General features: G+C 36.8%; 1 protein-coding gene across 6 annotated transcripts in view; it reads right to left on the reverse strand.

The window, feature by feature from the left end:
• The window catches only part of USP24 (ubiquitin specific peptidase 24), a 144,901-nt gene that overhangs the window by 44,741 nt on the left and 86,315 nt on the right, over positions 1–13,845 (reverse strand). For all 6 annotated transcript variants that reach the window (XM_021941983.2, XM_003891948.4, XM_009209201.4 and 3 more), the window contains 6 exons: positions 12,663–12,758; positions 12,320–12,548; positions 11,464–11,623; positions 10,275–10,430; positions 8,277–8,347; positions 7,426–7,586 (listed from right to left, as the gene is read on the reverse strand). In XM_021941983.2, the coding sequence (XP_021797675.1) occupies positions 7,426–7,586; positions 8,277–8,347; positions 10,275–10,430; positions 11,464–11,623; positions 12,320–12,548; positions 12,663–12,758 (873 nt within the window). The remainder of the gene's footprint in view (positions 1–7,425; positions 7,587–8,276; positions 8,348–10,274; positions 10,431–11,463; positions 11,624–12,319; positions 12,549–12,662; positions 12,759–13,845) is intronic.

A 13,845-nucleotide genomic window follows, 5' to 3' on the forward strand; every position in this document is an offset into this window, starting at 1 on the left:
AAATCTATCACATCTTAAAATAATAAATGTACTGATTGCATACGTAATACACTCATTTCATTCATTTACACTTCAACCTGTATCTGCTAACCACCTACAAATGCCTGGAACTGTTTTGGGAGATCAGTGAAATTAAGAAGGGAGACAAACAACAAATTAGAAATATACACATTTGTCAAGTGGTAATATGCACTAAGAAGAAAAATAGAGCAGAGTTTAAGAAGAGAAAGACACAGGGAAACTATTTTACAGAGGATGATCAAAGAAGCTTTTTCTGCAATTATAGTAGTGAACAGCACAGGTTTTAGAATCAGACACAAATGGGTTTTAAACCTGGCTCCCATACTTATAGCAGCTGGATGTCCCATGGACAACTATTACACTTTTAACTTTTAGTATTGTAACTTCTAAAATGCTTACTATAGTATTGGAAATAAAAACCAGATGCATATACACAAACATGTAGAAAAGGTTTAAGCACAAACTAATGAGGAGAATATATAATGAACCAAGAATTATAGTTATAAAAAATGAAGACAATAAAACTGCCAAACTCATTAGGCCAGTCTGAGGATTAAAAGAAAAACATACATAAGCAGTTTAGTATGCTGTGTGGCATATACTTGGCCCATGGTAACTGCTATTATCATCACCATACTGGTTTTTTTTTTCCTGGTATTTAGCATGCAACTCTCATCATCATACTACTGAGGGAGAAAATATGTACCAAACTTGGGCATTAAAAAAAGCTGTGAGACGTAATTTTTTAAATTATGCAAACATATAATTAAAGATTCAGTTTGATGTGAAATTAAAAAGCTCTACCTTCAACATATTTTTAAGGATTCTTTAAGAGTGTATGTTAAAATTCTCGTCTAATGCTTTCTGCTTCTTTCGTAAAACTTAGAGGAACTTAATATTAAATAAAAAATTAACGTGTACTTAAGTAAACTGGCTTACAAGTATAAGCACAATAGCTTTAACTTCTTAAAAAATGGCTTAAACCTTTATACTGAAGAATCATTTGTCTTTCAAATAAAAAGTTCGTCTGTTTAGAAAAATTTTAACCAGGAAAAGTTGGAATTCTAAAGTAAAAAGTATACAAAGACAAAAGAAGAAATTTCTACAGCTTTTAATTCACATGTTTACTGGGGGAAGCCATTCTCTGGAATATCACTAAAGAATTATTTTTTATTACCAGAAATATACAGCTAATGTCTAATTCAGCTTAAATCTTGATAGTAAACTATAACATAATTTTTAAGTTTTGGCTGAATTTTTAACATTTCTAAGTCACTCACAATGACCTTATCTCAGAAACCAAAATGTTGACTTCTTTCTTAGACATTTGGAATGTTAAAACAGAAGGTTAAATGTTTCAAAATAATATTTATGTAGAAGCCTGGATATGGGGGCCAGAAATCTCTGTATATTAGAAAGTGAATGAGAATATAACAAGTGTTTATACACACATTTAATCCTGTAATAAAGGCTTGCAAACAACAGATAAAATTATAACTAAATTTGAGAAATTCTATAGATTATACATATTGTATCTAGAAAACAGAGGTATTAAAAAAAAGTCAAGAATGGATCAAAGAAACCAGAAGGGAAATTAGAAAATATATTAAGACAAATGAAAACAAAAATACAACTTGCCAAAAATTATGGGAAATATCAAAAGTGTTATGAGATGGAAATTCATAGCTATAAATGCTTACATTTATTTCGTTAATCTTTTCAAAAAATCAGCTCCTTGAAACAATGATTTTTTGAAAAGTTCTTCATGTCACTATCTTCTTCAGTTCTGCTCTGATCTTAGTTATTTCTTGTCTTCTGCTAGCTTCTGAATTTGTTTGCTCTTGCTTCTCTAGTTCTTTTAACTGTGATGTTAGGGTGTTGATTTTAGATCTTTCCTGCTTTCTCCTGTGGGCATTTAGTGCTATAAATTTGCCTCTAAACACTGCTTTAGCTGTGTCCCAGAGATTCTGGTACGTTGTGTCTTTGTTCTCATTGGTTTCACAGAACTTATTTATTGCTGCCTTAATTTCATTATTTACCCAGCAGTCATTCAGGAGCAGGTTGTTCAGTTTCCATGTAGTTGTGCGATTTTGAGTGAGTTTCTCAATCCTGAGTTCTAATTTGATTGCACTGTGGTCTGAGAGATTGTTACAATTTCCATTCTTCTGCTGAGGAGTGTTTTACTTCCAATTATGTGGTCAATTTTAGAACAAGTGCAATGTGGTGCTGAAAAGAATGTATATTCTGTTGATTTGGGGTGGAGAGTTCTGTAGATGTCTATTAGGTCCGCTTGGTCCAGAGCTGAGTTCAAGTCCTGAATATCCTTATTAATTTTCTGTCTCATTGATCTAATACTGACAGTGGGGTGTTCAAGTCTCCTACTATTATTGTGTGGGAGTCTAAGTCTCTTTGTAGGTCTCTAAGAACTTGCTTTATGAATCTGGGTGCTCTTGTATTGGGTGCATATATATCTAGGATAGTTAGCTCTTTTTGTTGCGTTGATCTCTTTACCACTGTGTAATGTCCTTCTTTGTCTTTTTCTGACCTTTGTTGGTTTAAAGTCTGTTTTATCAGAGACTAGGATTGCAACCCCTGCTTTTTTTTTTGCTTTCCATTTGCTTGGTAAATATTCCTAGACCACTAGCCAGATTAAGAAGAAAAGAGAGAAGAATCAAATAGACACAATAAAAAATGATAAAGGATATATCGCCACTGATCCCACTGAAATACAAACTACCATCAGAGAATACTATAAACACCTCTATGTAAATAAACTAGAAAATCTAGAAGAAATGGATAAATTCCTAGACACATACACCCTCCCAAGACTAAACCAAGAAGAAGTTGAATCCCTGAATAGACCAATAACAAGTTCTGAAATTGAGGCATACCAACCTCAATTTGGTATGCCTCAACCAAAGCCTACCAACCAAAAAAAAAGCCCAGGACCAGATGGATTCACAGCTGAATTCTACCAGACGTACAAAGAGGAGCTGGTACCATTCCTTCTGAAACTATTCCAAACAAGAGAAAAAGAGGGACTCCTCCCTAACTCATTTTATGAGGCCAGCATCATCCTGATACCAAAACCTGGCAGAGACACAACAACAAAAGAAAATTTCGGGCCAACATCCCTGATGACATTGATGTGAAAATCCTCAATAAAATATTGGCAAACTGAATCCAGCAGCACATCAAAAAGCTATCCACCACGATCAAGTCGGCTTCATCCCTGGGAAGCAAGGCTGGTTTAACATATGCAATAAACTAGGTATTGATGGAACGTATCTCATATATAGTAAGAGGTATGGCATGTGTATACCTATGTAACAAACCTGCATGTTCTGCACATTTATCCCAGAACTTAAAGTATAATTAAAATAAATGCTTACATTAAAAACAAGAAAAGGATCCAACTGACAACCTAACTTTACACCTAAGGAACTAGAAAAAGAAGAACAAACCAAACTTAAAGCTAGTAGAAGGAAAGAAATGAGTAAAGATTAGAGTGGAAATAAAGAATGATAAAAAAAATACCAAAAAGAAAAAAAAAAATCAATGAAATCAAAAGTTGGCTCTTTGAAAAGATCAACAAAACCAACAAATCTTTAGGTAGACTAAGACAAAAAAGGCAGAAGGATCAAATTACTAAACTCAGAAATGGAAGTGGGTACGTAACTACCAATTTTATAGAAATGAACAGGATATAAGAGAGTACCATAAGCAACTGTATGCCAACAAATTAACCTAGATGAAGTGGACAAATTCCTAGAAACACAAAACCTACCACGATTGAATCAGAAGAAACAGAAAAGGTAAACAAATCTATTCAGCAAGGAGACTGAATTGGTAATCCAAAAAAAAAAAAAAAAAACTCCCAACAAAGAAAAACCCTGGACCAGATGGCTTCACTGGTGAATTCTACCAAATATTTAAAGAATTACCACCAAGTCTTCTCAAGCTCTTTCAAAAAACTGAAGAGGAGGTAACATTTCCTAACTCATTCTATGACACCAGTATTACCCTGACACAAAAGTGAGAAAAAGACACCACAAGAAAACTACAGACCAATATCCTTTATGAATGCTAATGCAAAAATCCTCAACAAAATACTATCAAACCAAAGCAGTGCATTTAAAGGATTACACCCCATGAACAAGTGGGATTGACTCCTGGAATTCAAGTATGGTCCAGGGTACAAAAATCAATGTAATCCCATATTAAGGGAAAGAAAGAAAAAGACCTACATGATTATTTCAATCAAAGCAGAAAAAGCATTTGATAAAATTTAACCCATTTTCATGATAAAAACACTTAACAAACTACAAATAGAAGGGAACTACCTCAACATAATAAAGTCAGATATGAAAAACCCACAGCTAACATACTCAATGCTGAATGACTGAAAGTATTTATCCTAACAGCAGAAACACGGATGCCCACTTTTACCACTTCTATTCAACATAGTGTTGAAGGTTTCAGCCAGAGCAATTAGGCAAGAAAAAGAAATAAAAGACATCCAAATTGAAAAGGGAGTAAAATTATCTGTTAGCAGATGACATGTTACTATATATGGAAAGCCCTACCAAGTTTCTGCAAAAGAAACTGTTAGAACTAATAAATTCAGCGAAGTTGCAGCATACAAAGTCAACACAAAAATCAGTTGTGTTTCTTACACTAACAATGAACAAACTGAAAAAGAAATCAACAATTCCACCTACAATAGCATCAAAAACAATAAAATACTTAGGAACCAACTTAAGGAAACCAAAGACTTGTACAGTGAAAACTACAAACATTGCTGAAAGAAATTAAAGATGACATAATGAAAAGACATCTTGTGTTCAAGGATTGAAAGACAAAATCTTGTTAAGATGTCATTACTATTCAAAGTCACCTACAGGTTCAATGAAATCTCTATGAAAATCCCAAAGACATTTGCAAAAACAGAAAAACCCATTCTAAAATTCACATGGACTCTCCAAGTAGCCAAATCAATCCTGAAAAAGAGGAACAAGGTTGAAAGACTCATACTTCCTGATTTCAAACTTAGTACAATACTATGGTAATCAAAACAGTGTTATACTGGTATAAAGACAGACATATAGACCAATGGAATAGCAATACAGAACTCAAACATATGGTCCTGATTTTCATCAAGGGCACCAAAACCATTCAATGGGGAAAGGATAGTATTTTTAAAAAGCAGCACTGGGAAAACTGGATATTCACATGGAAAAGAATGAATGAAGTCAGACCTTTACCTTACACCATATGCAAAACTAAACTCGAAATGAATCAAATACCTAAATGTAAGAACTAAAACTATAAAACCCTTAGAAGAAAATGGGGAAAACTTTGTAACATAGGATTTGGCCATAATTTCCAGGCAACTAAAGACAAAATACATACATAGGACACCATCAAGAGAGCTAAAAGACAACCCACAGATTGGGAGAAAATATCTGCATATCGTATTATCTGACAAGGGATCAATATTCAGGATATATAAAGAATTCCACAACAAATAATCCAATTTAAAAATGAGCAAAGGTCTTAAAATAGATGTTTCTCCAAAGAAGATATACGAATAGCCAACAAGTACAAGATAAGACGCTCAACATTAGTTATCAAGGAAATGCAAACTGAAACCACAGATGCCAATTCGCATGCATTAGGATAGCTACTATCAAAAACAAAACGAAACAAAAACAAAAATTCTAGAAAACAATAAGCATTGGCTAAGATGCGGAGAAATGATGAGAATCCTTGTACACTGCTGGTGGGAAAGTAAAATGGTACAGCCATTGTGGAAAACAGTATGGTGGTTCCACAAAGAAATCAAACACACAATTACTAAATGATCTAGCAATTCCACTTCTGGGTATACACCCAAAAGAACTGAAAACAGGGATTCACATAGATATTTGCACACCCATGTTTGTAGCTGCATTCACAAAGGCCAAAAGGTGGAAACACCCAAATGTTCATCTATGGATGGATATACCAATATTGTTTATACATACAATGATATATAATTCAGCCTTAAAAAGGAAGGAAATTCTAATTCATGCTACAACATGAATAAACCTTAAGGACATTATGCTAAGTGAAATCAGCCAGACATATAAGGACAAATACTGTATGGGTCCACTTATATGAGGTACCTAGAGTCGTCAAATCCTTAGAGACAGAAAGTAGAATGGTGGTTGCTGTGGGATGGTGGAGGGAGAACAGGGAGTTATTGTTCAATGGGTACAGAGTTTCAGTTTAGGATGACTAAAGAGTTTTGGAAATAGACAGTTGTGATGGTTGCATCACAATGTATATGTACTGAATGTCACAGAACTGTACACCTCAAATGGTAAATTTTATGTTATGTATATTTACCACAATAAAAAAAATTTAGCAATTCAAACAAAATCTACATGTCTTTGAACAGTCTGTTTACATTCTTTGTCCCTTTTTAACTTGGCTGCTGGTCTTTTGCTTAATAATTTGTAATAGTTATATATATCTATCTATCTCTAATTAGCTTATTGTCTGTCATGTATGTTGCAGATTTATTTTCCCAGTTTGGTGATTGACTTTTGAGGCATTTTTTTTCCTATATAGAAAATTGTAATTTTTATGGAGTCAAATTTTTCAGTCTTTCATTTAATCACTTCTTCACGGGCATAGTGTTTCAGTTTAGGATGATGCAAAAGTTTTGGAGATGGACCTAATTTATAAAGCACATAAACGAGGAAAGGAAACATTGACTTCACAAATCTCCATGACACTTCATAAGCCCCACGGTAGGGGCTGTGTGGTAAAGGTAAGTTAGAAAAAGTCGTATGAACTTGAGGTCAATGTGAGACCCCTACCTCCTATCCTGGGACTAGACTGAGGAGCACATGCATGCAGGCTCACCTGTAGAGGTAAGATGGGGCAGGCAGAACAGTTATCTCACGAGCCTGGACTACAAGCTCTCTTACATACTGAAGCATGTATAAAACCAAGAAAACAAGCCAGGAGGATACCCCGGCTACCTCTAGACATGGAGCTATGAGATATCTGCACTGAAAAAGTGATGCACAAGGGGAGAGAATCAGTATAACCTTTACACAGTGACTGGGCTCCAGTAATTGCAGGCTCTCACCAATCAGGTGAACTCCTTTTTCTCTCTAGGGTAGATGAATCACACAGGGTGAAGTGAGAACTGGGGGTATGGAGAAGAAGGCCTGGTAGCGTTTCTTCTAACTCTCCTATCCAAATGCCATCTTTCAGGATCCAAATGTCAGAAGAAGAAAGGAGAAATTCTAGTCATCTCAATAATGCACTGTGGACTTTAGGGGAGCAGCACACAAATTATCACTTATCCTCTCTCTGTATAAGGTGAGCTTTTCCATTTTTATTACATACCTCTGATTGACTCCTCTCATAATACTAGTTGGAGACCAGAGAGGCAGCTGAGCCGTGAGGATGACGCCTAGAAGAAACTGATTTGGCTTCTGCACATCCGGATGCGCTGATGTGTCTGTCTGACTAAGAGTGTACAGCTGATCACAGGCAACCCGGCGAATCTGAAATTACATGATCAGCAGCAAAGGACAGACATGAATCAACATGTTGAGACTACTTCAAGAGTGATTTTCTTCCAAAGTCCACCCTATTTAGTCACTCAAGTTATTGAAGGATACTAGAAAGGTATGAGTGTTTCAGTTTTTAATGGTAAGGTTTCCATTGAATAAACTAAGGCTAATTAAAACCCACTGTGGTTTGGGAACTGATTTCCCAAATTATTCTACTATTTTACTCTACTCAATAGGTTTATAACTTAATGTAAATGAAAATAAGAAAAAAGAAAGTTTAAGTTAATCCTCAAGGTCATGTAAGAATGTCAGGACTATAAAATCTAATGAAAGTTTATGGGTTGAGGTTGATTTTTCCTGAGTCTGACCAACATGTGGATGCTTAATGCCAGCTGCCCTTGCCAGTTATGGATGTCAGACACTGGTTGTAACATTGTTATAAACAAAAATAACTTACTAACATTAGTCTCATAACTTTTGATGGCATATAGAGGAGACAGTAGAAGGAAAGGCAGTAGAGTCCAAATGGTTACTTTTCTTTCATGGTCTGCAGCCCCTCTGTACACTCCCTGAGAGCACCCAGTGCCACTCCTGTATTCCCAACAATGTCACAGGTAGTTGAGAGAGCTCACAAAACAATAGGACCAAAGGAGTTTTGTAAGTAACATGAAAAATCCTCACCTCAGCACTTGGTGATCCGAGCAGAATATCAATGATGAAATCAGCAACACAGGGCAAGTTATAGAAAGATGCTAAGAAGAAGAAATGGGGGATGTGGGTGTGTGAAACAAGTTAGGTAATGCATTTTCAAATTTTGATTAATTTCTTAAGCTCATCTTAAGCATAATCTCATCTCTTTTACATATAATAATTCAGAACCTTTTACAACTGCTTTCATGCCTGTCCATTTACCCCGTAAAATTCTAAGTTACTTAAGAAACCATGTCTTATTTTTGGGTCCCATATTTTAGCACAATGCCTTGCACATACCAGTTACAGAATAAATGTCTTGCCTTGAGAAACTATCAATAGTTGCAAACTATAAAATATACCCTAAAATAAACTTACAAATAATAACAAAAGTTTGGAGGGAAGTTATTTTTTCATCTTGATTTGAAAATATCTCTATGTTAAACAATTCTAGGAAAATTAAACGAAATCAAACAGCTAAGAGTAGGACTAGTACACTTTTTAAAAGTGGAGTTGCTAAAACTTCATTTCTGAATATTTATTTATTGAGAATCTACTACACATCAGACAGTGTTTGGGGGCTGGAGATTCATCAGGGAACAAAATGAATAAAAGTCTCTGTCCTCATGGAGCTTTCAGTGTAGTTGGGGAGGAGACAATGACAATAAACACAATAAATAAGTAATTATTTTGCATGTTATAAAATGATAAATGATACAGGAAAAAAATAAGGTAAGGGGTCTGGGTAGTGCTGGGGCAAGAGGAGCATTGTAATTTTTTCAAAGATGGTTGGGGAATGTCTCAGTAAGCACAATGGAAAGAGAGAACAAACAGCCAGTGCAAGGGAAGGAATGTATGCTGGCTGTTGGGGGAACAGCAAGGAGCCCAGGGTGGCCGAAGCACAGTGAGTAAAAGGGAGAGTAGAAGCAAAGGCACAGAAGTATCAAGGGTACACTGTGTCCACCCCTTGTAAAGATCTGGCTTTTACTCGGTGAACTGAGACACCACCGAAAGGCTTTGAAAGAGGAGTGACACACTCTGACTTAAAATGCAGAAGGTCCACCCTGGTTGCTGAGTAAAGAATAAACTGCAAGGCAGAAGCAGGGAGATGAGTTAGGGTACTCTTGCTATAGTCCAAGTAGGAAGCAATGGCAGCTCAGAGGGCACCAACAGTGAAAGGGGTGCTAAGGGGTAGAATCTAGAGAGGGCTTGAAGGGGGATGTGCTGACATATTAGAAGTAGGGGGTGAAAAAAAACATATCAAAGATGAAGCCAAGGTTTTTGGCCAGAGCAACTGGAAGAACAGAACTGCTTTTAAGTTGAGAAAACTCTAGGGTGATATGGGCAGGATTAGGGGAGCTCAGTTCTGGAAATGAGAAGTTTGGGATGTCTATTTAATATCCAACTGGAAATATCAGGACAGTGGTACAGGCCATAGACCCAAATTTAGGTGTTGTCAACACATAGAGGAATTTAAAACTGTGAAACTGCACGAGATCACCAAGGGAATGAATGGAGATAGAGAAGAGATGATGAGGAGCTGAGCCCTGGGGTGCTCTCATGGTAGAGAATGATTAGTAATGGTCCCTGTTCACCAAAGCCAACAATAAAGACGAAAGGGTAAATCTTAAGTTACACAACTTTTAATACTAGAGTCATTATCAGGAATTGATATACAATTCTAATTCTGTAATTTACGAACTAGTAAATTTGGGCTGTTTGAATTCCTCAACTAGACAGCAAGCTCGTGGCGTGCAGACACACTGCCCTGGTGACAGCAACTGTGGAACCTCATATACAGAAGGTGCTCAATAAATATTTCTTCAGAATGAGCTACTTTAGCATTATCCTTAGCTACTCCACATGCCAACTTCCCGCCTTTTTCATTTTGACTAATGGGACCTTATCTATAAAGAAATGTAAATAATTCCCAACAGAAACGTGGCCTTTCCCTGAAAGAGATTAATCACAAACAAGCCTCCAGCACACCTAGTTGCTGGCTCCGAAGCTGTAGGCACGTAACAAGAAGAGACAAAGCCTCTCCCGCAATCAGCGAGTCTTTGGTGGATACAGACTGTTGTCGAACACAGATTCCTGCATGCAGGGCTACCGGTTCTCCTTCACTTCCAGAGCTGCAATTGCTTCCTGAAAATAGGTAAGCAGAAATTTACTGTGGATCCAACAGGAACTATGCAATATTTTAATCTTTTTACTATATGTTCCAGAATCCTCATGTGACATTAAATACTTCAAGAAAGCACTTAGGTCCAAGAAGCAAGAGAGACTTAACACTGTATTTGAAACACTCTAACTACTTTTTCTTTAAAACACATTTGCAGGCGATAAAAATGTGTTCACAAGGCAAAACTAATTTCAGGTGACAGAAATGAGAATAGTGCAATTCTGTGGGCCTGAGGGAGCCCTCCAGAGGATATCAGAAATGTTTCCTACCTTGTAACTTGATGTAGATGGGTTATATGCACACAAAAATCCTAAAAATTCCACATGCTTTACTGTATGTCAAAATTTTATTTATTTATTTATTTATTTATTTTTTTTGACATTTTAAATCCTTGATTTATTTCTTTTTTTTTTTTTTTTTTTAAATTTATTTATTATTATTATACTGTAAGTTGTAGGGTACATGTGCATAACGTGCAGGTTTGTTACATATGTATACTTGTGCCTTGTTGGTGTGCTGCACGTCAAAATTTTAAAAACTTCCTTTATTATTGAGGTATTTCTAAAACAGATTGAGCAGGAAGACCAAACAAAGCTGGGAAATAAAGCTATATTTTCAAAAGCCCTAATGAAAAATAACCTGGCAAACGAAGAACAGAACTGTTTTCCAGGACAGAATTCTAAATGAATTTGTATTATTGCCACAATGATTGGTTTCATGACACTTTTATACTCAGCTAAGCTAAAAACTGCTGATTTGGTTTCTTCATTTACTCTGTGTGTTTATAAATACTTTTCTTCTTAAGTGAAACATGACATGCATATAGGAACACGCATAAATACTAAGTGTATACAGAGCTTGATGAAATTTTACTCATGCTCACAAGCAAGAGAAGAGGGTCTCCCCCTTTTGTGACTCTGGCAAACCTACACACAGATAATTCTTATGGCTATTTCTTACCCAATGTTCTCATTACTGTCTCTTTTTAATCAGTACCTGAACTGCTGAGTCTGTTTCGAATTCCAGCAGGACACAGGGAATTACTTTCTTTAATTGGCTGGCTACTCCCAACAAGATCAAGCCGTCCTGCAGCCGCAGCCCATGACAATCTCATGAAGCAAGCCACAGTAGAAGTGAAATCACTTACTTCCATCGTCTAAAGAATGGAACAAGTATTATGAGAAAAAGCAATACTTGAACACATCCCCTGACATCTCCAACCTTCTTACAGGTCTCAGTTTCATAAGCCTCCTCTCCCTCCAAGGTCATCCAGAAGGATGGCCTTTCTCAAGCTGCCATCCTGCTCAAGGACTTTCAATTTCTCTGTTTTTTCATCTGTAAAACAGATTGATCTTCATGCTGTGGCTTCAAATTACGCTTTACCGATTTTTTTTCACTTTCCCCCTTTCCCACATACTATGACCTTGTGACCTCCCATAAGCTCTAGTATTGTCTCTAGTTTGCACGTGTGCTCCCTTTTGCTTGAACAAATCTCTTTTCTCCAACTTTCTAAGTACTAATCTCTGTATATCTAATCCTCATCTGTTCTTCAAGGCCTAGCTCAAATGCCATCTATAACATAAAATCACCCATCACAGCCACAGGTGAAGGAAATTATTCTACCTACTTTGAAGACACACAGAACGCTTTGTCTTATAATTTTACAACACTTGATACTTTCTACCGGGAATTAGAGTTATTTATGCCCTAGTGATCTCTTTTTAAATCACCATAAATTTCTTGAAGGCAAAATTCACGTCTTAATCATTTTTAAATCCCCATAGCACCTCTTCCAAAACAAGACATTCTGAATAAGAGGTACTAAAATGTCCTGAATACACAAATCACTTACTTGTATTGCAACTCGAGCAGCAGGGATGATTTCCTCAACCCTAATAGAAGACCTGTCAGACACTGACAACTGTCGGTAGGATGACTTTTCTGGGGTACCACATAAGGACATCTGTCTGCTTGTCTGCCGGCTGACATTTCGGAATGGGCGGGAAGAAAGTGCTTCTATGCCATCTTTGGTGAGGTCTTCATCTAATAACGTGGGCATTGTTTGTCCAACAAGTAAAAATCTTAAAAAGAAACAGCTAGACTTATTCTGAGTCCATTTCACACTATTTAAAAACATGATTTGAAAGAAAAAGTCAAATATTGCCTGTTGAGACTAATGCAATGTATTTACATACCTTGCAAGCTGTAGACAGATGGAATAAACACCCTGCCTTGTTTCATAGTCTACTTCTGATGGGATGGAGTCTCTCTGCATGACATTTACAACCAAACTTCAAAAAGAATAAAAAAAGTCAGGATATTAAAGACTTCTATTTCTTTCATTTTAAATTTTCCGTAAGTATAGTAATGTAATTGGTCATCAATATCATCACTTAGTTTCTACATGATTCTGTCATATAAGAGCCTAAATATATCTATCATAATAATTTCCTATGATACCTATAAGCTTCCTAACTGTTCTCCCTGCTTCTGCTCTTGACTCTCCACCTTCCAAACCTATTTTCAAAAGACCCATCAGGGTGATCCTTGGAAAATTTGAGTCAGATCATGGCACTCCTCTGCATAAAATCCTTCAATGGCTTCCTATTTCCTACGCTGAAAAACAGCAGTCTTCACAGCAGCCTATAAGATCCTTCATAACTTGACCTCTGATATCTCTACAATGTCATGTCCCAGACCTCTGTCTCATTTGAGAATGGGAAACACTGCCTCATTCACTCTGCCCCAACCACACTGGCCTCCTGTGGCCTCTGCAGGCACCAGGCAGGTCCCCATGCATGGGTGTGTGCTGGCTGCTCCTCTGAAAAGCTTTCTCCTGGGTCTCGCTCCCTTATCTCCTCAGGTCTTTGCTAGATGTCACCCTAGTGAAGCTTTTCCTGATCACCCTACTGAAAATCACAGCCCCCGAATCCCTGCTTCCTTCTTTATTGTTCTCTACAGCTCTCCTCACCACCTGACACATATTTTTACTTATGTTAATTGTTTCCCCCTTTAAATTGTAAGCTTCATGAGGATGTGGATTTTGGTCTAATCTACTCACTGCTCTGTTCTCAGTGCTTAGAACAGTATCTGGTACATGAATTAAATGACATACACAAATAAGCCAAATGTTTAATGACTTTAGTTTGACAGCCCTGTAAATGGCTGAGTGATATGAAAGGAGCTTTTACTAAAAACACCTCTACAGTGTTGAACACAGAATAAAGCTACATGTGTGCCAGACCTTCTACAATACCTGGGAATCCTTTTCGCCATCGTTTCCCTGTTTCCCATTCCCTCAACCTCCTCAAGGTCCCTACCCAGCTTCTCTGTGCCAGACCTCCCCACATGAATTCCTTCAACCATCCTCTGCTCATG

This window comes from Papio anubis, chromosome 1 (assembly GCF_008728515.1).
Source record: "Papio anubis isolate 15944 chromosome 1, Panubis1.0, whole genome shotgun sequence".
Classification (NCBI taxonomy): domain Eukaryota; kingdom Metazoa; phylum Chordata; class Mammalia; order Primates; family Cercopithecidae; genus Papio; species Papio anubis.